At 41.8% G+C, this 25244-nt stretch overlaps 1 protein-coding gene across 1 annotated transcript; it reads left to right on the top strand.

The window, feature by feature from the left end:
- Positions 1-24562, top strand: kcng4a (potassium voltage-gated channel, subfamily G, member 4a). Its single transcript, XM_038706576.1, is given in 5 exon segments — positions 1-467; positions 3283-4048; positions 4182-4225; positions 4227-4824; positions 22887-24562. Coding segments are annotated over 4 exon segments (1623 nt in total). The 5' UTR covers positions 1-467; positions 3283-3940; the 3' UTR covers positions 23760-24562.
- Positions 24563-25244: the final 682 nt, after the last annotated feature.

Raw genomic sequence — 25244 nt, 5'->3', positions numbered from 1 at the left:
AAAAGGAAAGGGAGAAATGTGGAGCGAACACTGAGAGACACACTCCTCCCGCAGTTCTGGTAAAATGCCATCTTTCTTATATCTGGAGCTCACACACTTCCGTTCTAAATTGCGCCTGTCTTCACCTTTACGCTTGAACTTGGGTACCCGAAGTCTCCTATGTTGCGCACCGCGGCTCCGACTCCCCCCTCACCTGCTCCTCCCCTTCCTCCTCCTGCAGCACCACTAACCAAGCCGGAACGGGACACTTTCAGCGCAGCAAACCTTTACCCGCTTCCATCACTGGTAGCTATGTTCAGACTCTCTTTGCGCCTTCCACCGACTTGGATGAAGCGGACACCGCAGAGGCATTCCTGTCTTTAAAACAAGACTGGTCGTTGGCACTCTGATTTGGTGTTGAATGATCGGAGGGACTGTGAGGCAGACACCGTGCAGGTTTGGCCGTCTGGAGATGAGCGCACAGGATGGTAAGCTGCACTTCACAAGTTAAACTGATGCCTTGAAAGTGATGTGTTGTGTTCGTAGCTGTATATTTGTCTGAAGTTGTAATGCTGCCACAATATACTTAAAATCAGCAATTTTCTTTTCATCTGGTGAACACTGCACCATACATTAGTAGGATGCACAAATTGTGACAAAAATTGTTGTCTTTTTTTAAATGAATTGTAATATAGGAAAGTGGGCATAGCATTGTCCTCTAAACAACATTTGACTTTGACTTTAGGCACCCTCTTATTTTGTTTTCTCTCCACGAAATCATCTTAACACGGTGTTTGGTTATGCGATCTTAATTAATCGCTCAATTTAACCAAGCTTAATTAAAACTCTAAGCTTGATAAGGAAGCAATGTAGTTCTACACCCTGTGTGTGTGTGTGTGTGCGCGCGCGCGCGTGTGTGTGCGCGCGCGCTTGTAAGTTGAGAGAGAGAGAGAGAGAGAGAGAGAGAGAGAGAGAGAGAGAGAGAGAGAGATAGTTTTCCTATGGTGCAATAAAGCAACTTGATCCATATGAGACCTAGGTCTCTACACCATGAATATAATATAAGCTCTTGGACTGAATGCGGAATACAGAATGACCACATCATAGAAAGAGAGTCATAGAAAAAAAACAGAATATAAACAAAAATAAATGATTAAAAATATTGATTTGCTCTTGCACATGCCCAAAGGTTCATGTCTTTCATATAAGTTGGTTTTAGTTCTCTTTCATTCGCACGCACTGCTAAATTAAATTCATCTTGCAAATATTTCAGCCTAGATATTTAATTAAACTCCAACTAAAAAGAAAACATGCTGAGTTCATTTTCCACTTCCTCAGATATCTTTCCTCCCCTGTCTGCCATTTGTGTACAGTGGAGAACCGAAGGAGGTCCAGCAAAGCTGGTAACACCAGCATGCTGCTAAGATCACTTCCTTCAATTAACTTTCCACTAAAATAAAAACCAGCCACATCCACAGGGACTACAAATCGATTAATAAATAGTTTATCATGCTCTTCTCCCCTGTGAGGTGGAAATGAAACACCAGCATCGTGACAGACTTGATTTATTGGTTGGTTCCTCCTCCAGTACAGAATCGTATCCTCCTGGATCTGAATTAATTACTCATGTTAGTGCGCTCCAATGCTTCAAATGGTCTGGGCTGTCCAGTCACACATTCAATAAGCCTGTGATCACTGTAGATAGATAATGAGCAGGATAATCTCAATACTGATGATAATATTCTTATTTTATATAGATTGTAGTGAGCAATAAATGTTGTGCTACACACAAAGCCTGTAAGACTGTAGGTTTGTGTTAGTCTTACAGGACACTACACTGTATTCACCATCAGGGTAGTGAGTCAGGGCAAGTGACAGTGACAGCTGAGTTTGTATGTGTGAAACTTGTACCTACATGTGTGTTTTAGAAATGGGTAGAGAGGTCTAGACTGGCCCGTAGAGATTCTGGCTTTTCTAAATTGCTGTGGCATGTGTAGAAAATCTTTTATAGCTTCCTATTCACAACAAAGGCTGGTAGTGGGAAAGTTCAGGGTAGCCACCCAAATGTAAGTCAGCCTGATTGTTAGTAGCTGGATACAAGAAGCAGCCCAACAATGAGTCTCAAAGGATAATTCCAGCTGTTTGAACCTGGGCCTTATTCTTTCATCATTTGCCACCATACCATTCAATACTATAACACTGTCACCCACTGTTTTTTGCAAAGTAGCTTTTATCTCTGAAGGTTGTGGAGCTGGCTGAATGTACTCCTGTCTGTCACTGTTAAATGGATATAGTCTACATATCTAAACACACCTTCAAATATGTAGAATTGTGCAATTATCAATGAAAGATATAAGTAAATTGATGTAAGTAAATATTTTTCATGGCACACATGTAGCAGCAAAAGCATTAACTGGAATTCAGCTTTTATTAAGGTTATCGTTTGCCCCTGTGCTTTTCCTGCTTTGAAAAAATTTCATTAAAGTCAAAATGTCGGCTGTGAAAATGTTCTATAGACAAATTTGTTTAGATGTCCGCCTTTACTATTTGCTGGCAGCTGGTCTTGCGTGGAGTGTAATTAAATAACTCTGCGGTAGGAAAATAGGTGAACTGTAAGTTAGCCGCAGTAAATAAATGACAAATTATGCGATAATAGGACCCAGTTTGAAATGAACCACATTAACTATTTAAGGCTTTGATACACAGCGAACCATTCTGGGCAACTGTAACAACTAACAGTGCCAATAAGTTTCAGGGCAATTGTATTGCCAAGAAAAACATTTTGGACCCTGTGTTTCAGTGTCTGTTGCTAGGATTGCTGCCCATGTACAACAGCCAATAACACTCATTTCGAGTGTGAGTAACACCACAGACCTGAATGTTCTTTTCTACTGTTAGTCCTTGAATTTTGTAACACCCGTATTAAGTTAACCAGCCAGGTCCTTATTGGATGTTGACGTGAGTGTAAATTCCTTTGCTATTCGTTCAAGTCCTGTGCTGCTGACCACAATGACTGGCCATTTATAGCAGCATAGCTGATGTATCTGTCTGTCTTGTTTCTCACTGAAAGGAAGTGAAAGAGGGGGGTGGGGCCTACAGCACTGCAGTCTCATTGAAGTGTGCTCGCTCTACCTCTTCCTTTCCTCACCCTTTTCTGTCATCACACCATCTCTTTGCTATTCTTTGCCCATTCTTGCTCTATATTGTCACACCCGTCTAATGTCAGTACATCCTAGGATCATTCTGACATCTCTCTCTCTCTCTCTTTCTCGCTCTCCCTCTCTCGCTCTCTCTCTCTTACAGTGCCTGCATGATGCCACCATGTGTCTAGGCCCTCCCTAATCCTGCTGCGGCGACACAGAGGATCCCCCTCAGTCCCCTGACACCTCTGTGCTACACATTTGCCTTCTTGACTCATCCAGCTCATCCTCTGCAGCTATCAGCCACTGATCAATCCTAACCCACTCTTTCTATTCAGGCTTTCCGTTTGCAGACTCTCACTTCAGACCAGGATTACCCACTGATCTGATGCTGAATCCTGATACGCCAACTGAGTCTATTGTCGGCCTCTGATGGCAATGTCAAAACTCACCCACATCCCCCTCACACAAGAGGTTCCCTGAAACTCCTCGTTCCTCTCCTTCTGGGTTTTTGCTCTGTTGATTGGAAGCCAAAGCCATAGCTCGTCTGGAAAAAAACCTCCTTGTTATGAGGGGTTTTGAAACCAAGGAGACTGAAAGCACTTTTTATGCCCTGCTTGTCTACAGCAGACCTGGGCTTTGGCAGGAAAGCTTTTCACATGTACACGTTTTAACATAAATTGTAGGAGGCTGCGATACAGAAAAGGCCGCTGTGTCCTGAGCCTGAAAAGTTGAGCCTGTTGCAATCCATGGACCTTTTTTGTCTTCATTACCTGGTCTGAGCTGCCCAGTCCGGAGCAGCGTGCTTTCCAGATGCTGCCATGCCCATCATCAGCAATGCCAACCATGACTTCAGCAACCTGTCCGTCAGTGATGACAGCAGTCTTGACCGCGTCTTCACAGAGATCCCAGAGACTGAGACAATCAAGGTATCAATAAGATAAAGTAGAATAAAGACATGAAGGAATAAAATTATTATATCAAGTTAAAGACAACTCATATACACACATATTTCAGGTGCAGCTGCTCATGCATTGAAGCATTTCATTGTTCTCTCTCCAGGGTGTGTACTATAAGAGAGCTCAGTTCATCCGTCGGCCAGAGGACCTTTGTGTCCATCGACCACGGCCTGCTGGCAGTGATCAATGTTGGGGGAAACCGCTACACCTTCCCCTGGAGCACCCTGGAACAGTTCCCCCTCACTCGACTTGGCCGCCTCTGTGGTTGCCAGTCACCTGAAGACATCGCTAGTGTTTGCGATGACTATGACGAAGCCCGCAAGGAGTTCTTCTTCGACCGGTCGCCGTCGGCCTTCAGGGTCATCCTCAACTTCCTGGCTGCGGGGAAACTACGCCTGCTGCGGGAGATGTGCGTCCTCTCCCTGCACGATGAGCTGACCTACTGGGGCGTGGAGATGACGTACATGGAGCGCTGCTGTAAGAGGAAGATGTACACACGCATCGAGGAGATGCACGAGTTGGAGCGGCGCGAGGAGGAGCGCAGGCAGAGAAACGCCATGCAGCGTGTGACGGTGGAGGAGACAAGGTACCGTAAGATGATGAACTGGCTGAGAGACACAATGGAGAATCCACAGTCTGGCTTACCGGGGAAGATCTTTGCCTGCACATCGGTGATAATGGTTGCGGTGACTGTCGTCAGCTTGTGTATCAGCACCATGCCAGACCTCAGAGAGGAAGAGGACAGGGTGAGTGATCCAGTGTCTTTTCATGTTGTGAATGTAGCTGTCAGCAACACAGGGCCCTAAACAAAGGCAAACTAACATTAAAAAAGGAATTTTAATACTTAAATCTAAACAGGGAACATATTCTCAAGTTTTGTAATAAGATGCCAACAGCGACCCTGTCTGTCAGTGAGATTTATCATGAGTGTGAGTGATTACAGCTGTCTCTTGTCACAGTTCTCTCCTGCTCAAAGACACCGTGATCGTGAAGTAACAGAGCTACTCAGAACTTATGACAAACTGGATGTTCATTTAGGCATTATCTCCAACACTAACTTTGTTTCCTGGAAGGTAATGTTGAAGTGTATCACGGTTGTGTGTCTACAGCATGTCAGTGTGTACGGGTGAGGAAAACACAAATGTGTGAGAGTCTTGTTTTATTCATTTCAGAGACAGACGTTGTGATGCTGCAAAAAAGTTGGGCTTCAAAATTCTCAAATATAACAACTCCCTGTCGTCACGCCCTCTTAAATATCTCGCGGCTGCTGTGTGTGTTGGCCGTGCATATATTGTGATCTGTGTCTACCCATTGCAGTGTGGGATAATGAAGCCAGAGTTGCTCACTGAGGCCTGTCCAGTATCTGTCAGTAAACACTGGGGAGTATTGAAATACTTTTACTGTTTGTCACACAAAAGTAGACACGCTTACAGTCGAACAAATTTGTACACGTAAAAACACACATATACATGAACTGGCAGTCACATGCCTATGCACACACACACACACACGGTCACATGCACATACAATAGTAATGAACTCATCCACTGTAACCGATATGGCTCTCTCTGAATTTTGCACACGTTTATTCTAGAGCCTTCTGTTCCTTTCTAACTGTTATTTTATTGCGGCGTAACCACTGTTCAGTTCTGATGGGTTTTCTGATTCCATATACATTTTCACCTGCAGTTGAAGATTTTATCCTTCTCCATATTTGGCATATTCGGCAACTTTCCCCAGTCTGTTAATTCTTGCATCAGGACAAGGTTACCCATAATTTGCCTGAGGTGCCTTTAAATAAGTAATAGTATGTATGCATGCATCCTATGTGTGTGCAGAGACGTGTTGCTGCAGGAAAACTCAACAGTTGAACAGCTGTTGAGAAGTCTTCAACAGCAGCATCCCTGTATTGATTTTGAAATGAACGGGCAGCCAAAAGATCAAGTGCAGCAGTGTTTGACACTGGCACATTTAGCGAGGCGGAGGAGCGCGCCGGTTGCAGAATGCTTGATCAGTTCGTAAAGGCTGAAGAGAGGAGCCAGGAGGAGTCCAGTAGCCGGTGACAGTCATGGGTACACAGATGGAAGAGCTTGGAAAGAGTCCCCGGGTCTGATTCACTGAGTGCTGTAAACCTGCATAACTGGATGATGCTTTTGATATGGACCTTTTCTAGCATATGACTGGAGAAAGCAGAGTCAGATGCTACTGTAGATTTATTTTCTGTGCAGCGACAGGGTTCACAGCAAAAGAATCAGATATACGAAAGTATAAACGTAAGCATGCTGATATTCAGGGATTAAAGTCACAGTGTTGCTAAACACAAAGAGATTCTATTTCCTGATGTGTGATATCATTGCATTTGTAATGTAAACAGGAAATCAGGCTTTCCTGCTTGTAAATCTCTCAGTTAACCACAGTAGCAGTGACGGAGACAGTGGAGCTCCATGGGAGAAATCAAGCTGTCCACAGGGGCCAGCTAACATCCCTTACACACACACACACACACACACACACACACACACACACACTTTCTATTGTCATACTGTATTGAATCCTGGCACAGAGTTTTGTTAACTTAATACTGCTGTGCGTTGACTCCATGCCTTGTCAGAACATTGTGGGTTGTAAGGTCATCTTTGGTGTGTGAGGCTGTCCGACATTGTACTACCTTGTGATGACATTGTGGGTTGTAAGGACACTTTAGGTGTATGTGTTCATCCAAGCGTCTCTTTGCCTGTCAATGCTCATTCTTGGAAAGAGAATGGCAGCTCCCTCCAAAAATAAACAAATCCATCTGCTGCTTTCATGTTTTTCCCTTTGCACACTCCTGAGTTTAAAACTTTTCTCATGCGCTCCGCTACTGATCTCCGTAGGCAGAGTCTGGCTAGCCTGCCCAGGCAGGAGCAGCAGGACTCCTATCATCTTTAATTCACATGGCACTGCTGTTTGTCTCTGTCTCTAGTCTGCTTCGTGCTGGAGTGGGCCAAAATTCCCCCGTCCACTCATCATTGATCCTGCATCTCTGCCTGCCTCGGTTAGGGTTAGGCGTGTGAAAGGGAGAGATAAAGTAAATGGAAGATGGACTAAGAGGACAAATAGAGGATATGCCTGAGAGGGAGGGAGAATGAGAGATGGAGTGAAAGAATATGCTTTGCAGTGAGAATTAAAAAGGGAGAACGGATAAGAGTGGGATTCTGGTGGAAAAACAGCAAGAGATAAACAGTGCTTAATTTTTCCTCTCCTCTTCCTCCCCTCTGTCTATCCACATATAATGTGTTTCTGCCTGTCCTCAGTTGATCCCTCATCAAACAGTTTATCACTATGAACTAAATTCTTTGGGAGGGGCCTTTATCTTACAGCTCAGTTTCAAGCCCGCTGATAATAACCTCCTCATTCTTCCTCCATGCCCTGATGTGGGCATTATCTTTCCACTGTTTACGTGCCCTGCTCTTTATGTAAAAACCCTCCATATAATTCTGGACCCACTATTTATTTATTCAGGCTGTGTACAGTGTACAACATTTTGACAGAAAGCACATCCTCCCCTGATGTGTTTCAGAAATGCAAATAGATGCATGAAATATTGATATATCAGGGAGTGAAAATTATTGTTAGACCAAGCTGAAAAGACGGATAAACTGCCCGTGGAGTTTGTTGGCCTATAGTCTTTCAAGTTAAAACAGCATGTTTTTGACATTTTTTTGTCACTGTTTGTCATGTGTCAAATGTTGGCTTAAAGTTAAGTTTACAGAAGTAAAATATTTTTTATTAACCTTCAGCCTTGTTGCAGCCTTCTCAATCTCTGTCCACAATAAATATGATGCTGTGTTGACCCCGATTTGAGACACAGTTGACCAATCAGAGCTTTGTTTGCAGGACTGAAATGTGGACATCATCTTCGTACATAGCTAGATAGCTACATGGCTATATTTGTGAAAAATAGTAACAGGAAAATAGCAACAAGCACAGGTGGGATTAACGCAGCAGTACTTTTTTGTAAGTCCACATGCAGAAGTAGAAACTTTATGATCACTGTGCAAACTGTTAACTGTTATTAGCCACCTCTACTGCTATATCCGTGTTGACAATTATGTCTGTGAAATGGATGCATCACTGCTATTGGTTACAAAACAAAAAAAATCTCCTTCCAACAAGAGATTGACTCACATGAACATAATGTCAGGCTGAATGAATTAAGGGAAATTAAATGGCAGTGCGGTCTGATTATTTATTATTAGGCAGCTAAGTTTTCAATTAGGTTTTTTCAAGTGTTTATTAAGCACATATAGGTAAGCTTTTGGTTCTTTTTTATCTCCTAAAAGTAATAAAAATTAATGTGTTGTGGAAAATATCTTTGCATGGAATCAGTAACCAAGACGACCATAGTTAAAGGAAGATATTTGCAACTACCCACTGCTGTGATGACCTTGCTTTCCTATTACATTGTCATGGAATAATCTAACTAACTCCTTCTGGTCAGGGCTCCTCAATGTAATCCATTTTGAAGTGGGTACATGTCTGTGTTTTCTTTTCTTCACACATGTGGGCATATTCAAAAGTTCACGAGATAAATTTCGACTCTGACTACTGTCCTGACACTGACCCCAGTAATCCCTGGCGGGATAGCAGCAGTGTGTAGATTGGAACACAAGGCGAATGCAGTTTATAATTCTCTCTGGAAAGCAGCAGGTCTCAGCACGCATTGATAACCTGCCCGAGTTTACATCTGTTGCTGTTGTCAAATGTCAAACATCCACCAAAGACGCTGACTTTATTTTCGCATATTTCTGAGTACGACTTCAAAGCAACATCTTTCTCTGCATTCATTTTCATTCATTTACCGCCTATAAAGCAGTGTTTTACTCTCAGCTAGTGTCGAATAGATTCATGTATTTAATATTCTTGCTGGATGATGGAGTATTTTCAGACAGCCTCATCAGATTGGCTCTCCTTTTTCTAATTCAGTAATATTCTAGCCTGGGGAGTAATTGAAGTGGCTAGTTTATGTCCTTAATGCCATAAATTGGAATGGGATTTGCTGTTCAATAATTATACCCCAGGGTATCAATGACAAGTGTCAGGAGGGAGAGAGACAGCAGAGTAGCTGACTGCATGAGTTAAGCTTCAGACTGTGAGTTTTGACACGTTTTCTGATTGACTATCCACTTGTTCTCAAGCAGAGACCTGTCAATAATTTTATTGAACCATACAAAGCTGTCTGTGCAAGTGATTATAGAGAGGCCAGGTGGGTGTGTGATTTATTATTCCATTAAGAAACAAAAAAGAACGAGAAAGAGAGACAGAGTAAGACAGGGAGTGTCTTGTGACGTCTGCAGTGAAGATAATGTAATTCTCTATGTATTAGAGGGGACAGAGGAGTCTGGGTTGTGGAGAAGGAGTGGAAGATAACAAGAGAACAGAGTAAGAGGGGAGGATGTAAACACTAAACCAGCTGGGAAGCTTCTTTTCTTTCTCCCCCCCCCCTCATCTTTCCTCCCAGAGAAGCTGTTCAAAGTTGAAAGACAGCAAAATATTACCTGGCCACAGAGGGGACACACAAACACACACACACATAGAGGGACATGCACATCCATGGCTTACTTTAGTAGAGTGCAATCAATAAACAGAATAATTGTTGAACGATTACATAGGACTTAATATAGCAATGTACAATCAAAATGTTTATTTTAACCCATGAAGTAGCCTGTAGCCTTTGTGTGGGCATTGGAAAAAAACATCTTTTCATGATCACAAGTGATTTGTGACATTTGCTGCAGAGGCTGGAGAGGATTTTTAGCGATAGACTGCCTATAGCATGGTGTACTATGTTTTATATGACAAATGCTAATGTCATTAAGATAAAGTCAGTTTATGTAATAGTGTGTCATTGTATTGATTCTGATAAAATAACTTCCATTCTCATCATGTTCAGCAGAGCTGCAGTGATGCAGCATCCACGTCACAGCCTGGACTAAGAACCTGTCGGGAATCCTCTGCTGAGTGTAATTTACTTGCAACACTAAAGGTTATTCCTTGATAATATGATCACTGAGCTTCCTGTAAGAATAGTTACTCCAGTCTTTCAGCGTGTTTGACTGGTAAGGATGACAATAGCTCATAGCCTGAACTTGTGAGGCACTGTATTAGGTTGCTTACAGTAAAAACTCATCTCTTTTTGAGACGGTATACCTGTTTAATGATTATGGTAATCTCCTGTTCCCAGGGAGTTTTCTTACTTGCAGTAGGGGCTGTAGGCTATACAATACACAGTATTCTGATTAAGCACAATACAAATGAAAAAATAAGAAAATTGAATGACCATGAAGGTCTTCTGCTGTAATAGATCTGCTTGTCATATCCCCAACAGCCAGAAACTAACAACTGAATTTGTTATTTTTTTATTATCTGATCTTTTTCGAATCATTCTCAGTGAAGTCGGACATTGGTGTAAAAGGACAAAGTGTTGGCTGTGATAAAATCTCAGAAGAATCTCTGGTTATGCGTGTATGTCTCCTGCTTCTGAACTGTGCAGAATTGCATTATGTGAATCAACAAAGCCAGTTTCCAAATGGATTGTCTCTGAGGGGGTCTTGTGATTTAGTATCCAACATTTCTGGCTGCCTGGACTTAGAAGCATGAATGAATTTCCCTGCCGGCAGCTCAAAGCACCACAGCCAACAGTCTGATCTGCAAAAAACAACAACAACAAAACAAAAAAACAGTTGTGAATTGTTTCAGCGCAATACAATTGTGCACCTTCCCAGCATATCATTTTAAAGAAGGTAATTCAATTCCACACCTGAGATGTGAAACACATACTGTAACAGGAGATGCAAAGAACGAAACAGTAAAGGCTTTAAATGCCTCCATTTGTGTGTGTGCATATACTCTCTTTGTCTTTCCACAAAGTAGCTTGCTACATCAGCTGAGCCAAGAAGACAAAACACCATCATCAATCATGAGCCTCGTTTGTATGTGTAACAACAGGGACACAAAATTAAGAATGCATTCTTCATGTGCCACATTTGTCTCTCCCAATCCTCATAATTTCAACCCCCCATTAAAAGAACATGAAGGGAGCATAAATAGGTGTCCGAGTCTGTAAACTTTGTTGGCTCAGCAGGGTGAGACTGAGGCTGGCAGTCAGTCAGAGTGTCTAGAAATCAAGGAAAGTAACCAGGACATTAGGCATGCTGGTGGCAGGAGAGGGAGAGAGCATAAGGGAGAGGAAAGACATGCAGAAACAAAGATTAAGTAGATGCAGAGAAGAGGAGAGGGGTGGTAAACCTTTTTGATAACACTGGGGCATTTATAATGTCTCTAAAGCACACACACTCTCTTACATTATAGAGCCAAAGAGAGAGGACCTTACAGTAGCTGCAGATGACCTTATTATTATGAATTTCGATAATGTGAAATGGATAATTCAAGGTGATAAAATAAATATATATATAAAAAGCAGCGTGAGTGTGTCCAACAACTTTAAAATTCTGCTCAGTTCTTCACATAACAGGTTGCCAGTTATGGTTGTGTAGTGGAGAGACTGTCTTTCTCAATCTTAAACCTAATGAGGATCTGTAAATTATTAAAATGCTAATTACTAAACTTCATTAAATCACTGATAATACACGTATGTGCATGCTCTAATAATTAGCGTGCATTTATGTGTTTATGTCTACGGGCATGTACGGATTCCGTTTGACGTATCAGTGTGGAGCAGATTCCTTGCCTATTGCTGCCTATCTGATTATGAGCTGAATTCCCTCCCTCTGATGTGCTGCATGGCTGCCAAGTGGGATTATGGGAGAGAACAGCAAAGTACGAGGTGTTTATCCTGTCCGTGCCAGGATAGGATTGCACGGCATAACACAGCATAGACGACTACAGCACAATGCAGTGAGTGGAGACTGTTTTTGACAGTTAAAGGTACAATGTGTAAGATTTGGCCACAATTTTAGTTTAAAACATAAAAAAAAATTACAAACCTTGTCAACACAATGCATAGAAGTAACCATTATGATGTCATGTCAGAGACGTCCTTGTGTTGTGTCGCAGAGATCTTCTGAAATTAGCATGCTAGGAGACTGCTGGAGACAGCTATAGGCGAGTAAAGAGAAGCAGTTAGATGCTGAAATCGCAACGTTTCTTTTAGACTGGCAAATAACATCTGACATCAGCTATATAAAAATGAAATATGCCAAAAACGTTGCAAAGGTCCATATATGGTTTTGATGTGGCTGACTGTTTAAAAGCTAGCTATGTCGGTCACTAAGGGGACAATATGATCTTTCTACAAACGTATTTGTCCCATCAACTCCTGTCTCGTAGCTGTCTGCAGACCATTCGTCTTTTGTAGAGCAGTAGATACTTTGGCAAAAGATTGTTCCATAAAAGTGGATTGTGCAACACAGTCAATAAGCCTCCTCTTTTGGATCAAGACTTTTGGTCCATGGCACCAACTTGTGTGTCAAACTTGACCAAAGTTTATGTGAATTTAGTTTGAACCCACCCCTGCGAGCAAATACACTAATCATAGCAATTCCTTAGAAATGAACTGATTTTATTACAAAACGTTGCCATTATAAATGTTGACACGACCGGGGCCTTTTGAAGAGCAGAAAGAAATACTGCAGCAAGGCAACAGACTATCTGGCAACCAGCATAAAAAAAGCTCTCTTTGTACACTCAGACTTTAACTGGTGTTCAGGAGCAGCTGTGGAGGCTGCAAGAGATCAGGGCTGATCAGCGTAGTAAGGGCGCCCATTGGACAGGTAAGGGATGACACACGCGGAGAAACCTGAAACATCATGGGAAATAAAAGGGCAGATGACAGATGTGGTCATGAAAAAAGCAATACACACACATGCAACACAAAAAAACACACCAGCAACTGTTACATGCGGAGCGGCAGGTGTCAACCCCTGCACGGTTACCCTCTCTGGTCACTGCAGCACATCAGAGCCTTCTGCCTGGAACATCAAACCCCTCCTTCACACTGCAGCTCAACCCCCGTCATAACCAAAGTGTATGTGTGTGTGCTTTCTAATCAAAATTTCTAATATGCTTATTGATGCAACAAATTGACGGGGCACTTTCAACGTGCTTTATTAAATTTTAAAAAATGTAGTTTATTGCTTACACAGCATTCTGATAAGTGCATGTCTCCTTTGCTGTGTGTGTCTGTGTTTTGTGAGTACATTGCTGATGAACCCACAACATCTTGAATTTGATGAGGCACTAAACTCTCTAATCCAATCACCTGCACTATGTATATAAGCCTGTCTAAACCCTTTCTCTCCTGTTTCTCAGTTCTCACCCCCCCAGTGGACAGCACTGTGGCCTCACAGCAAGAAGGTCCTGGGTTCGGACCTCGCTTAGCCCAGGTTTTTCTGTGTGGAGTTTGAATGTTCTCCCCGTGTTTGCGTGGGTTTCCCCTGGGCGCTCCGGTTTCCTCCCACCATCAAAGACATGCATGCATAAATCTGCCAAGTAATTGTTCTCTTTCTACCACAGGGGGTTGATAAGCAAGCCGTTTATCGAGACAAGCCCCCACCCTGAGTCTCGACCCCCGGGCTCCTAGCCAAACCCTGAACAATCCTCTCGATCCCTTCATCCCTCTCTCCTCAATCCCTCCATCATAAATACTCCTTATTATCCGAATAAACTACCTTTTCATACCTCACATTGGTGTGGTCGTGAAGTATGAAATGTATGTATGTAGTTTGTGTGATTGTGTATGGATGTTCTTTTATATAATCTATTGTTCAATCCCATTTTTGAGGTTTTTAACAATGCACACCCATCTTCATCCTCCATTTGATGAAATGGTCCTAGAAGAGAGACCCTTACAAACTGCAAAGCGAAAACCTCATTTGCTGTTCATGTGTGTGTCTCACTCTGACTCTGTGTGTGTGTGTGCAGCATCCTGACAGACGGAGAATAGACACTTATGGGGTGTGAAGGGAACCCTGTGCTTCAGATGTCACCTCATCTTTTCCTCATCAACTGATCTTGTAATCCCTTTCTCCTCTATCCATTCACAGCGCTTAGCCACCTGCTCTCCCTCTGTCAATTCTCCTATGCTTCCTTTGTTCTATCTATCCCCCACTTTCACTTGTTAATTTTTCTCCATTACGGTGTTTGTGTGTGAACAAGCCTGTATGGGCATGAAACTGTTTGGCCCGTACTTTCACACTCATGTCCCCTTTATAAAGTAGAGTCAGCGGACAGTGTGTCTTCGGAGACTGGTTTGCTGTTTGTTGCTCTTTTATCATCATACATTTCAAGGACTCTTGCAAATTAATGGGTAAAAACTCACCTGGTCACATGCATTACCTTGTGTGCATTTGTGCATACGTGCAGGTATCAGGTCACAGGAGAACAGCCTGGTGATGGATGGAGGTGTCACATAATACAAGCCCTTTAATAACCCATGACTAGTGAACACAGTGCCTGGTGCCAGTGTCGTATTTCAGATAAAGGCCAGCAGTGTGGCAACCTCCATTTTTTCTCCATGTCGTTCTGTCTCTGTCGCTGCCGTCTGTCCCTCCCCTCCTCCTTTTTTCTTCTTTCTAGGAGCTTTAAAAGTATGCGCAATGTTGGCACAGCAGTATAGAGAAGCAGGTGCAAAGTATGTTCAAGGTCTACTTCAAGGTGAAGCTGATTGATGGGCAGAATCTTTTCTTTTGTTCCCCTTTCTGCTAAAGCTGTGGATCCAGTGGGCTCATCATGAGGGGCCCCAAGAGAGATATGTGAAAGAGACAGCTGTAGAGTTAGGCGACATACTGTGAAAGAGGCAAAGAATGAAATTGAAAGTTAGGACAAAACATCAGGGAGCATTCCTGAGGACGATAACTAAATTTTAAACACACTGCAATTTATAGTCATGAGCACGTCTCTTTTGACAGTTGCATGTAGGAAGAGTCATCCTAATTACTAAGGAAGACAGTGAAATATGGAGCTTTATCTGATCCACAAGTAGAGAAAGAAAACACATTCATAATTCAGAGTTAAAGAAGCTTTCTCTTGTCCAACAATAAAGAGACACATTTACTCTTCAAACCCATGATACAGAGTGAATCTGCTGTTGAAGCATCCAGCAGCTGCCTCACTTGCACAGTGATGGGTTACTGGCAAAGGGTAGATGGGAGGCTGTCAACAAACATGTGAAACTCAATTGGTGCTGGCAAAACAGTAAGATGCACACAGTAGTATGGCATGCTTGAATGATAATGTCTTTTAAACAAACTGTGTGCTCACCTTCAACCCAAATAAAAAAATAGTAACATAAACATATTGTTTTTTCCACCTTCCTGAAAAGGAAGGAGGTAGTGTGTGTGTATGTGTGTGTGTGTGTGTTGTCTGTTACAGGACTTATCCATATTTAACTGCCACGTCAGTGAAAGTCAGGTGTGTGTGTGTGTGTGTGTGTGTGTGTGTGTGTGTGAAAGAGAAGTATGGTATACCACCAATTTCGTCTCCCCGACCATCTGCCCAGCCATTAACGCAAACACTGACATCAATGTGAAAATGATCATAATTATGCAAAAGAAATGCTTGCTTAATCAGAGAGATGCCTGAATTACACTGCAGTCAGTACCAAATGAAAATGGTGTGTGTTTATATTATTAGACATTAGATATGGAGGCATTATCCTCTAAAAACAGTATTGATATTCATACTGTACTTAGCTTCTCATCTTTTTTCTCCTCCCAAGAACAAAAATGTCAAGGTCAAATAAGATGTCAGTTTAAACAGAGTTTTGGTTTTGGGATTCTTGTCTCATTTTCTGCTCAACCTCTTTCAAATCTACGATTTCCCCCATCTCTGAATGATAGTGAATTTTCAGTGTGGTTATGTATAACACAAGGTGTTTTGCCTTGTTTCAGCAAATAGTAGAAAAGTTCCACCATTGTTGCAGACTAAATGTAGACACAAACACAGCAGGTAGGATTAGGAGGGGTGTGACAATACATTTAGCTCAAGTGACAATACCTGATATTGTTACACTATTTTTAAGAAATCTTTTGACTTTAAGAAATTACAAAATACATGACTGGAAAAATAGTCATTTAATCGACTGAAAGTCACAAAATGCAAAACAATGCAGGTGCACAAGTGCTGCCATACAAAGGATTTAAAAGTGGCAGGAGCATCTTCTATGCTAATGTCACCCTCACACTCCATCATGCTGATATTGTGAGACAGCGTTTCACCTGATACACCTTTAGATAATTTTTTTAAATTGCTTTAAGCGCTGAAGTGCATAACTTTAATAACCAGCTCTCCCTTTGAAATTATTTGTTAATTATGTTGGACATTTCAGGCAAATCATATTGCAGTGTGCGACCGCACCAGGCAAGGTTTTGTTCAAAAATAGTTCATCAGGTCTACGGCAAGGCTATCAAGATTTTGATGACAACTGTACACTTAATAATACACACTTAATAATGTTCTTGTCCGTCCCCCGAAACCTACCGGGAAGGAATTCAAAAATGCCACACCTACATGGGCTACTTGCGTTCACTCATTACAAAGTGCAAATCTCCCTTTCACAAACTTTCATTATGGATGGAGAAGATTTTCCTGCTTAATTTGGAGAAAAGAAGATGCACAATGAAAAGCACTGCACTGAAAAAAAATCCTGCTTTATTCAGGCTATTCAAGGCTATTAGTTAACCATTGTCAAAAGTTAATAAAGCTATATACTTCTTTCCATTCCATTTTTGTGCGTGTGAGTTGTCCTTTGTGGTCTCCCTTGGTTACCTTTTACAGTATTTTGAACAGCCTTTTTTAGTATTTGTATGTCTTGTTGGATGATTCTACCCTCACTGCGGCCTTTTGTAATTTGACATTGAGATGTGTTAATATGGATGAAACTGTGAGACAGCTGCTGGGGTGAACAGTGTCTGTGTTGAAATGAGCTGTGGCTGACATTACTTCCAGAGAGAGTCGTATGGAGGAGATAAGGTCAGGGAGATAGTGGGCATTGTGGGAGGTATTGTGTGTGTGTGTGTGTGTTTGAATGAGAGAGAGGGAGACAGAAGTAGAAAGCTTCCTTAATAAATGGCCTATCAAGCAGAGGGTGAGAAAGGTGAAGCAAAGCCCTGATGGGCCTAATGTCAGCACGAGTGAGAGAAACAGTAGTGAGGAAGAGAATAAATGAGAGGTAGAGAGTGCATGTGAGACACATGTGAGACAAGGGAAGAAAGTGTCTGAAAGATTGATACAGGAAAGACAGCTAACCAGAAATCTCAGTAGGACTGGACAGCAGACAGAAAAAACATGAGTAATGCAGGACAGATTATGGATGAGGAGGAGCGGTGTAAAGGTTAATATATAGTAAAAGATTTATTGAAGTAATGATTCTCAGGGAGTGACCCCTTAAACTATTGAATGTGTCTTTGCCTTTTTGTAAATGTCCTCTGCTTAAAGAACAAATATTTCCAAATCAGTCATTCAGAACTTCAGAGAAGTCATTTTATTTCAATTATGGTTCCACTTTTTACTGTGTGGGCTGATCCACTGACGACTGTTGCCCTGCTGCTCTGGACCCACATGCCATGATTCAAGTTTAATATGCCTTATCAAACAAGAACTGAATTATGAATTCAATAAAATGGATATACATTTTTTTTCATATGTGGAACTAAATGGATTATCTTAGAAACTGATTTGATTTTAGTAAATTAGCTGCACTTTGTTTCACTAGAAATGGATCAGTTGACTATGTGTACTGTCAAAGGCGTCACTCATACTGATGAACCCAAAGAGAAATATTATCTGTCTCAGCAGTGCCCCTGAGCTTTTTAGCCTTTTTTTTAACACATACTTTTGGTTTTCTGGCCCGCAAACTCTGCTGTTTTCAATCTCTTTCCTAGGTGCAGCCAGCAGCTGTTTTTAGTGAAAAAGCCCTTGTAAACCCACTGTATGTTACCTGCCCAGCACCAAATGTCAGATGATAGATAAATCCAGCGACTTGATGGTGAACATAGTGGAACGTTCAGAATAATGCAATTATGTTCAGAAACTGTTGTTGATCATTCATGAATAGTTTTATATTCCTGTATGTAAAGAAGCATCCCTACAAGAATTCTCAAAATTTAGAAAGCCATTTGGTGCAATTAGGATGATGGAAAAGCTGAAATCGAGCACTAACAGAAATCTGGTTTATTTACAAGTCTTTAAATTTTAATTTACTGCATACTTTAGGAGGAAAACACAACACTCACAAACTTGAACTGATTTCTCACCACTAGTCAGCTTTTTACTGCTTAGTCATGGAAAAAAATCACTTTTCTGACGAAAAACGTTGCACATTTGCTGTCATGATACAGGTATTGAAGTTTCGCGTTGGGTATTGTGCCAGTCATTACAAACTCAATTATTGTTCAAATTCGTAAAACTGTAACTTAAATACTAGTGGAGATTATATAGTTTTCTGAGCGTACCAAAATATGTCTGAATATTTGGATAATGTGTATAAAATTATACACAACACAGTAATTTCAACTGAATGGATTGTTGCAGATATAGAAAAAAATTTAGTCTTGGGTTTGATTATTTCACTCACTGTAAACATCATGTATGATGATCAGTGAGTCAGAACAAGCTGATGCTATATATTATATTTAAAAGTCTTTCATTTTTACGTCTTTTATTAAATGTATTCTTTTTCCACGATTACATGGCATAGTCATCTGAACATTAGGGACAAAAAGTCACCTGAATTGCATTGTGAAGGTGGCTGGTAAGATTAGTGTCTCACAGATTCCCCTGACTGCTATCTTTGACCAGCAGGTTGTCCGCAAGGCCAGGTCTAAATCAGACTGCACAAACCACTCTGTTAATAAAGACTTTGTAACCCTCCCCTCAGCTTGTAGGTTTAGAGTTTCCTGAGTCAAGTGCAATAGGAGAACAAATTCCTTTGTTCTCTGTCCAATAATTAATTTTCTCAGGCAACCTCTTTTAGAGATTGTTTTGTTTTTAGATTATTTTAAGTGTACTGTATGTACTGGTCACATTTTTTGTTTTGTTTTTGTAGTTGTGTTGTTTATCTGATACTTGTATATTTTTATCTTGTGCCCTGATTGCAAGTCAAGTTTCCCACTTCACAATAAATGAAGTGAACTGAACTGATATTCATACTGTCAGTCAGCATGGATATGATGCTAAGACGACTGTTCTAATCAATATTTTTATGGTAACAATGGACCAAAGGACTACTGAAACATGTAAGGCCTTGCACATCAGAATCCGAACTCTTTTATGTCATTGAATGTAGTTCAACGAGATTTGAGTGCAACTACACTCAATGTACAGTCAGTGAAGATAAGCGAAAAAGACATAAGAGTAATAATAAATAATCGACAGAAATTCACATCAATGGTTAAAAACTGTAATCAGCAGGAATAAAAGGATATTGTGCAATCCACATATCAAAACAAATATATACATAGTGACAAACAGATAGTGATCAGCTGACTCTGTGGTTCCCCTTAGCTCCACAGAGTGTTTAAGCGTCTTTCATTTCATTGTTTTGGTTTTACAACTCACATCTATATTGTTTTGGTTTACTCTCACCACTCTCATCAGCCCCGGGATTGCAGGAGTTGGTGGAGAGCAAAACAGAAATAAAAGCAAGATGAATATTGGCTTGCATTTATCAGATGGTCAGAAACACGACAAATGCTAAGGTTACTCACTGTCTGTGTAAATAGGCAAGTTTGGCATGTTAACTATATACGGTGATAATCAATTGTGTTTACAGCTTGTACTACTTACAGTCATACATTTTGAATTGGGAACAAGAGGAGAAACTGTTAATGGACTGCAGTTCTAATGAAAGATGGATGCAGAATGTATACACAGATACAAGCCAGGACTTTTATTTTCACTATCACCAGTATCACACCAGTGGAAAAAAAACAAGTGGTTTAAGAATGAATGCATGAAGGGAAATGTTCTAAAGTCAAAACGTAATTTCCAACTCACTAATACATTAGCACTGCATATACATTTGTTCGTTTAGCTGACGCTTTTATCCAAAACAACTTAAAATTGTTATACATGTCAGAGGTCGCACGCCTCTGGAGCAACTAGGAGTCAAGTGTCTTACTCAGGGACACAATGATGGATGGGTCATAGTGGGGAATTGAACCCGGGTCTCTCACACAAAAGGCTTATCCATTGTGCCATCACCACTGTATACTATACAACACTACAAATTACCCAGATATGTGTCACTCTGCAAGACTGAAGTGAACGGCCAAGTGTCACGCTGGGATGAGAATCAGTGAGAAAGCCAGAGAGGACACGAGTGATAAATGAGAGCGGGAGGCACGCATCCTGCATAGTGAAACAGTGGAGGGAGTTGTGTTAAGAGGAACACTGAATGAATGAAGGATTGCATGAAAGAACAAGAGTGGTGTGAGGGGCAAACAGAGAATGAAGGATGAGAGGGAGGGAGTCCGCAGAGGCTGATGGAGGAGCAAAACAGAATGAGTGATGAGAAGGTGGAAACAGGGGCAGCAAGAGAATAGAGAGGGTGGCAGAGAGGGAAAAGAAGGATGAGGGGGAAGAAAAATAGATGAGACACACAGTAGCAGAGAGATAAATGCAGAGTGAACAATGAGAAAATGGGAAGAAGCTGATGAGAGGGGATGCTGAGAGAACACAGAAGTAATGGTCACTTTTATAATATATATCATGTCATGTGGTCTCATTTTCACTTTCATTTTGTTTTTGTCAATAATTCTGATGCAGCTTTTCTTGTACAAAATGCAAATCACTTGAGAAAAAGACATTAGAACATTCTTGATCTCACTGAGAAATATGCATACTGTAGAAAAATATGTATGTAGTTAGTCAGAGAATCCAAAGATGGACAACAGGGTGTTGTCTGAGGAGATTGTCCTCCCAAGAGAAACAACAGCAACAGTTGTTTCAGCAAAATGTCCAATAATGAAATATGTTTCCCTTCAAGTGACAAGGACCCCGAAGGAATTATGACTCTTCTTTAGCGGGAGCAAAAGAAGAAGGTCAACAAAATGTCAGACTTTGACTTTGAAGAACCTGATTGCTGTTTTCATACATTCCACGTTAGGTTTGTTTAACAATTGGTCATTAACCTTTTTAACCTAAGCTAAGTAGTTATTATTATAACCATGACAATAGCCATGTTTCCATCCAATTGTCATGCAAATTTTAAGCAGACTTTTGAAATGTCGCAAAAAAGAAATAAAAAGTAAATGCAAAATATGTGCGTTTCCATCAGCTGGTGTGAAGCGAATAAACCAGGCTACGGCAAGCGTCGTTACATCAGTAGTTGACGTTACACATGGTTGTAATAAACAAGACGTTTGGGTTCCAAACCAGAAACAAAACCAGTTGCATTGATCTGATGGCCATTGATCTAAGAAAAACCGAGAGAGGTCCACAGGAATGTGTTTCAAGTTGGCTACCAGCCATGTCTTCGCACGTTGTGGGAATATCCGGCAACACGCCGACAGCGGAAACAGCTGATCAGACATGAGTTACAAGTTCGCCACATCAGAACTTATTCGGCGAAAGTGTTTCCATCTCCTATTTAGTGCATTAACTGTTTTTCCACAAAGGCAAAAACCATCTCAAGCGTGCATAAAAACTTTTTTCCCTGAATTTTGCCATTTCCATCATACCTTTTCTAATGCGATACTTCAAAATGTGCATTAAAAAATGTTGATGGAAACACGGCTAATGAAAGTCCCACTGAGGTTGTAATTTTGACCCAAACCACAACATTTTCCAAATACTAACTAACTAAGTTTTTTTTCTGCCCAAGCCTAAACAAACCTCAGTGATTTGTAGCGGTTTTACAGCTCACTGACAAATGATGTCATACTGCTGATTGGAGTGTCAGATTATAAAGAGCTTATAGTTGCTGTTCTCAAATGGCATACTTTGTCTAAGTGTGATAGGCTTAGGGCATCAGTATGCCAAGTGCTCATTGGATGGTTGAACAGAGTCTTTCAGCCCCCAGCCTTCCAGTGAGGCATTTGGAACACAAACAACACATACATTAGAAGGATTAAATTAGCTAACCTGTGGTGAAAATTAATTTATTTGTGGTGAAGGGTAATTCCCAATGAATTCATCACGCTCGCCTTTTGGAACCAGGAACGATTCTTAGTGGAAGTGTATTTTAAAGTGTGTTGGTATGTAGTGGTTGCTGCTTGATTAGAAATAAGTGAAGACTCAATAATATATCAAGTGATTCTAGATATTTTCTGCAGTGGGATTTGGAAATGTGAGGAGGAAGAGTAAAAGCTAACTAGAAAAACGGAAAGTGATGAGATGGCTGTGTGATGGCGTGGAACAAAGAAGAGGGTCAGTTACAGCAGGGTTCTGTACTCAAAAATCTCCTCTGTATTTTCACATAGGGTTTGTTTTATTATTGCACTGCTCTTCCTTGAACTGTATTTAGAGGGCATGCAAACCTTATTGCTTTCTGTAACTGCTCAGAGTGTCATATCAATCCTTAAAACCTGCACTAATAAAAAAATTGATTGATTGTGCCACTGTATTATCTGTCAGTGCTGCTGCAGTAGCTTTAGCATACTGACTGACTGCAGCTCATGATTTATTAATGATTACCAAGGGTGATTATCTGACCTCAGGACTTTTGTCTTCTCCCCATCTCACCATGTCTCCCACCCCATCTGTCTTGCTCCCTGTCAAACTCCTGCTCCTCTCACCCTCAATCTCTCTCTCTCTCTCTCTCACTCTCTCTTCCTCCCCCCTAACCCCTCCCCTCCCCTCTCTACCTCAGGGTGAGTGTTCATCCAAGTGCTACAACATGTTCATCATAGAGACGGTGTGTGTGGCCTGGTTCTCACTGGAGTTCATCCTGCGGTTCATTCAGGCCCGCAGCAAGCTGGACTTCCTCCGTGGGCCGCTCAACATCATCGACGCCATGGCCATCCTGCCGTACTACGTCTCCCTGGTGGTGGCAGAGGAGGACCCATCCATGGACCACGAAAGACCAGGAGGAGGTAAGGGCTACTTGGACAAGCTGGGCCTGGTACTGAGGATTCTGCGGGCGCTGAGGATTCTCTATGTGATGCGGCTGGCTCGCCACTCTCTCGGCCTGCAGACACTGGGGCTGACGGTCAGGCGCAGCACCCGGGAGTTTGGCCTCCTCCTGCTTTTCCTATGCGTGGCTGTCACCCTCTTCTCCCCGCTGGTCCACTTGGCCGAGAGCGAGCTCACAGGCACCCATGACTTCAGCAGCATCCCCGCCTCCTACTGGTGGGCCATTATCTCCATGACGACCGTGGGCTATGGCGACATGGTGCCTAGGTCCATTCCAGGACAGGTTGTAGCACTGAGCAGTATCCTCAGCGGGATCCTCATCATGGCCTTCCCTGCCACCTCCATTTTCCACATGTTCTCCCGCTCCTACCAAGAGCTCAAGATGGAGCATGACCGATTGTTCAAAGAGGAGTGCGTGGCCGCTGCAGCTGCTGCTGCTGCCACTGGGGAGCAGCAGGAGGCGGGAGGTGGGGGGGACTCGGCTCCATCTGCACTGGGATTGCGTCTAGACAAGGACAGCGTGCACTCACTGGAAACTCTCGCTCTGTTGGGAAAAGGTGGTGAATCTGCAGGAAACAACAATCACAGCCTGCCAGCAGCAGCTTTCTGAACAGTACTCGCACTGACTGACTCTGTCCTAAACTAAACTCTTGCATACAATGAAAGTACTGCAAATGACTATTGCTCCAAAGGCCTCACTTGCTGCGAAGCGGGTGAAGGTATCTGTGTTGCACTGGATAATAGGAGTTTAAACAAACTGTATTTCCATTGCTCTTCGGTCTGCTGATATGGAGTACAAGTGTGCACACAGAAACTGAAAGACTGAAAACCCTTTAAATTGGACAGTCCAGTTTGTCTGACCAGAAAGCCAATATTAGTAACCGGCTGCTTCTATAAACATGCAATATTCAATCCAAAGTTGCTTTTCCTTCCACTGTGAAAATACCAGCCCAACTGCAAGTTTTAGTTTTATTCATATTACTTTTCAATGTATTACCTACAGTATGAGCATACTCTGTCATGAATTCAAAAAAGTGCTCCTCTTGAGAAGCTTGAAGCCATGTTCTGAGAAGAAATATAAACAAACTGATAGTTTGGCTGATATATGATTATGATGTAAATTCATCTCTCTCTCTTTCTCTCTCTCATGTATGTTTGTATGCTTGAACTCAAAGAGGTGGTGGTTTCTTCCATTCTCTTTACTACTCCAGGAAAATTATTATTATTGAAGATATTGCAGAAGTTATGATTGTTTTTTCAGTCAGGTGATGAGGAAATGAAAGGAGTGGGTGAGGGAGTGGTTGTGTTGGAGAGAGAGGGTGCGTGAGTGAGAGAGAACGAGCGTTAACAACCATAACGTGTACTTTGCAACGCTCCAAATAAAAGCTCTCCTAGTAATCTCAGAGAAATCCATTTTCTGGGCTGTAGTTTATTGGTTTGTTCTGGGTATGACAGTCTAATCTCCTTGGCTAGGCTGGGGTGCTCAATCAGAGTCCTGCCGCTGAACATTTCTGAGAGAAGAAGAAACAGAAACAGATGTCCAAGCCAAATACACAGATAAGTATTCTGTGAACAACAATTCTGTGGAAAACCCCTTCTTACATCACCTCTTTCTTTTCATGTGCGCAATTGCACCATGCTGGAAGGGTGCCACGTCTTTCTACAAATCTGCAGTTCGTGAAGGGGGATCTTTGTAATGTAAGCTCTGCTTAGTGCTACATCTTCATATAAACCATCCTCTCATCCTCGGTCAAATCCTTGGGTGGACTCCAAAACCGGTGGGGTCATGCCCCTTTTTCTGAGAAGAATGGCCAGCCACACCATGGGGTCCAAGAGAGATGAGGAGGCACGCAGGGATCTGCCAGATGTGGATATAATCTAGATTAAAGTTGAGATTAAAACCCCATGGGCAAACAAGTTACTGCCTAAAGCTCAACTTCATCTAGTTGCTTTAAATTCGTTTCCCCCTCAGAATCCCAGTAATTCCAGTGCAATACCTTTTGGGGTATTGTGGTGTCTATGGGCCATATGGCATTCAATATCACCAGCTATAGCTCGAGTGAGATTTATATCTACAGTGGAATTTGTAATTGGA

Source organism: Micropterus salmoides, unplaced genomic scaffold (genome assembly GCF_014851395.1).
Source record: "Micropterus salmoides isolate LMB-PRFRI ecotype aquatic unplaced genomic scaffold, ASM1485139v1 Ms_hic_scaffold_8, whole genome shotgun sequence".
Taxonomy (NCBI): domain Eukaryota; kingdom Metazoa; phylum Chordata; class Actinopteri; order Centrarchiformes; family Centrarchidae; genus Micropterus; species Micropterus salmoides.
This window is presented reverse-complemented; position numbering and strand designations above follow the sequence as displayed.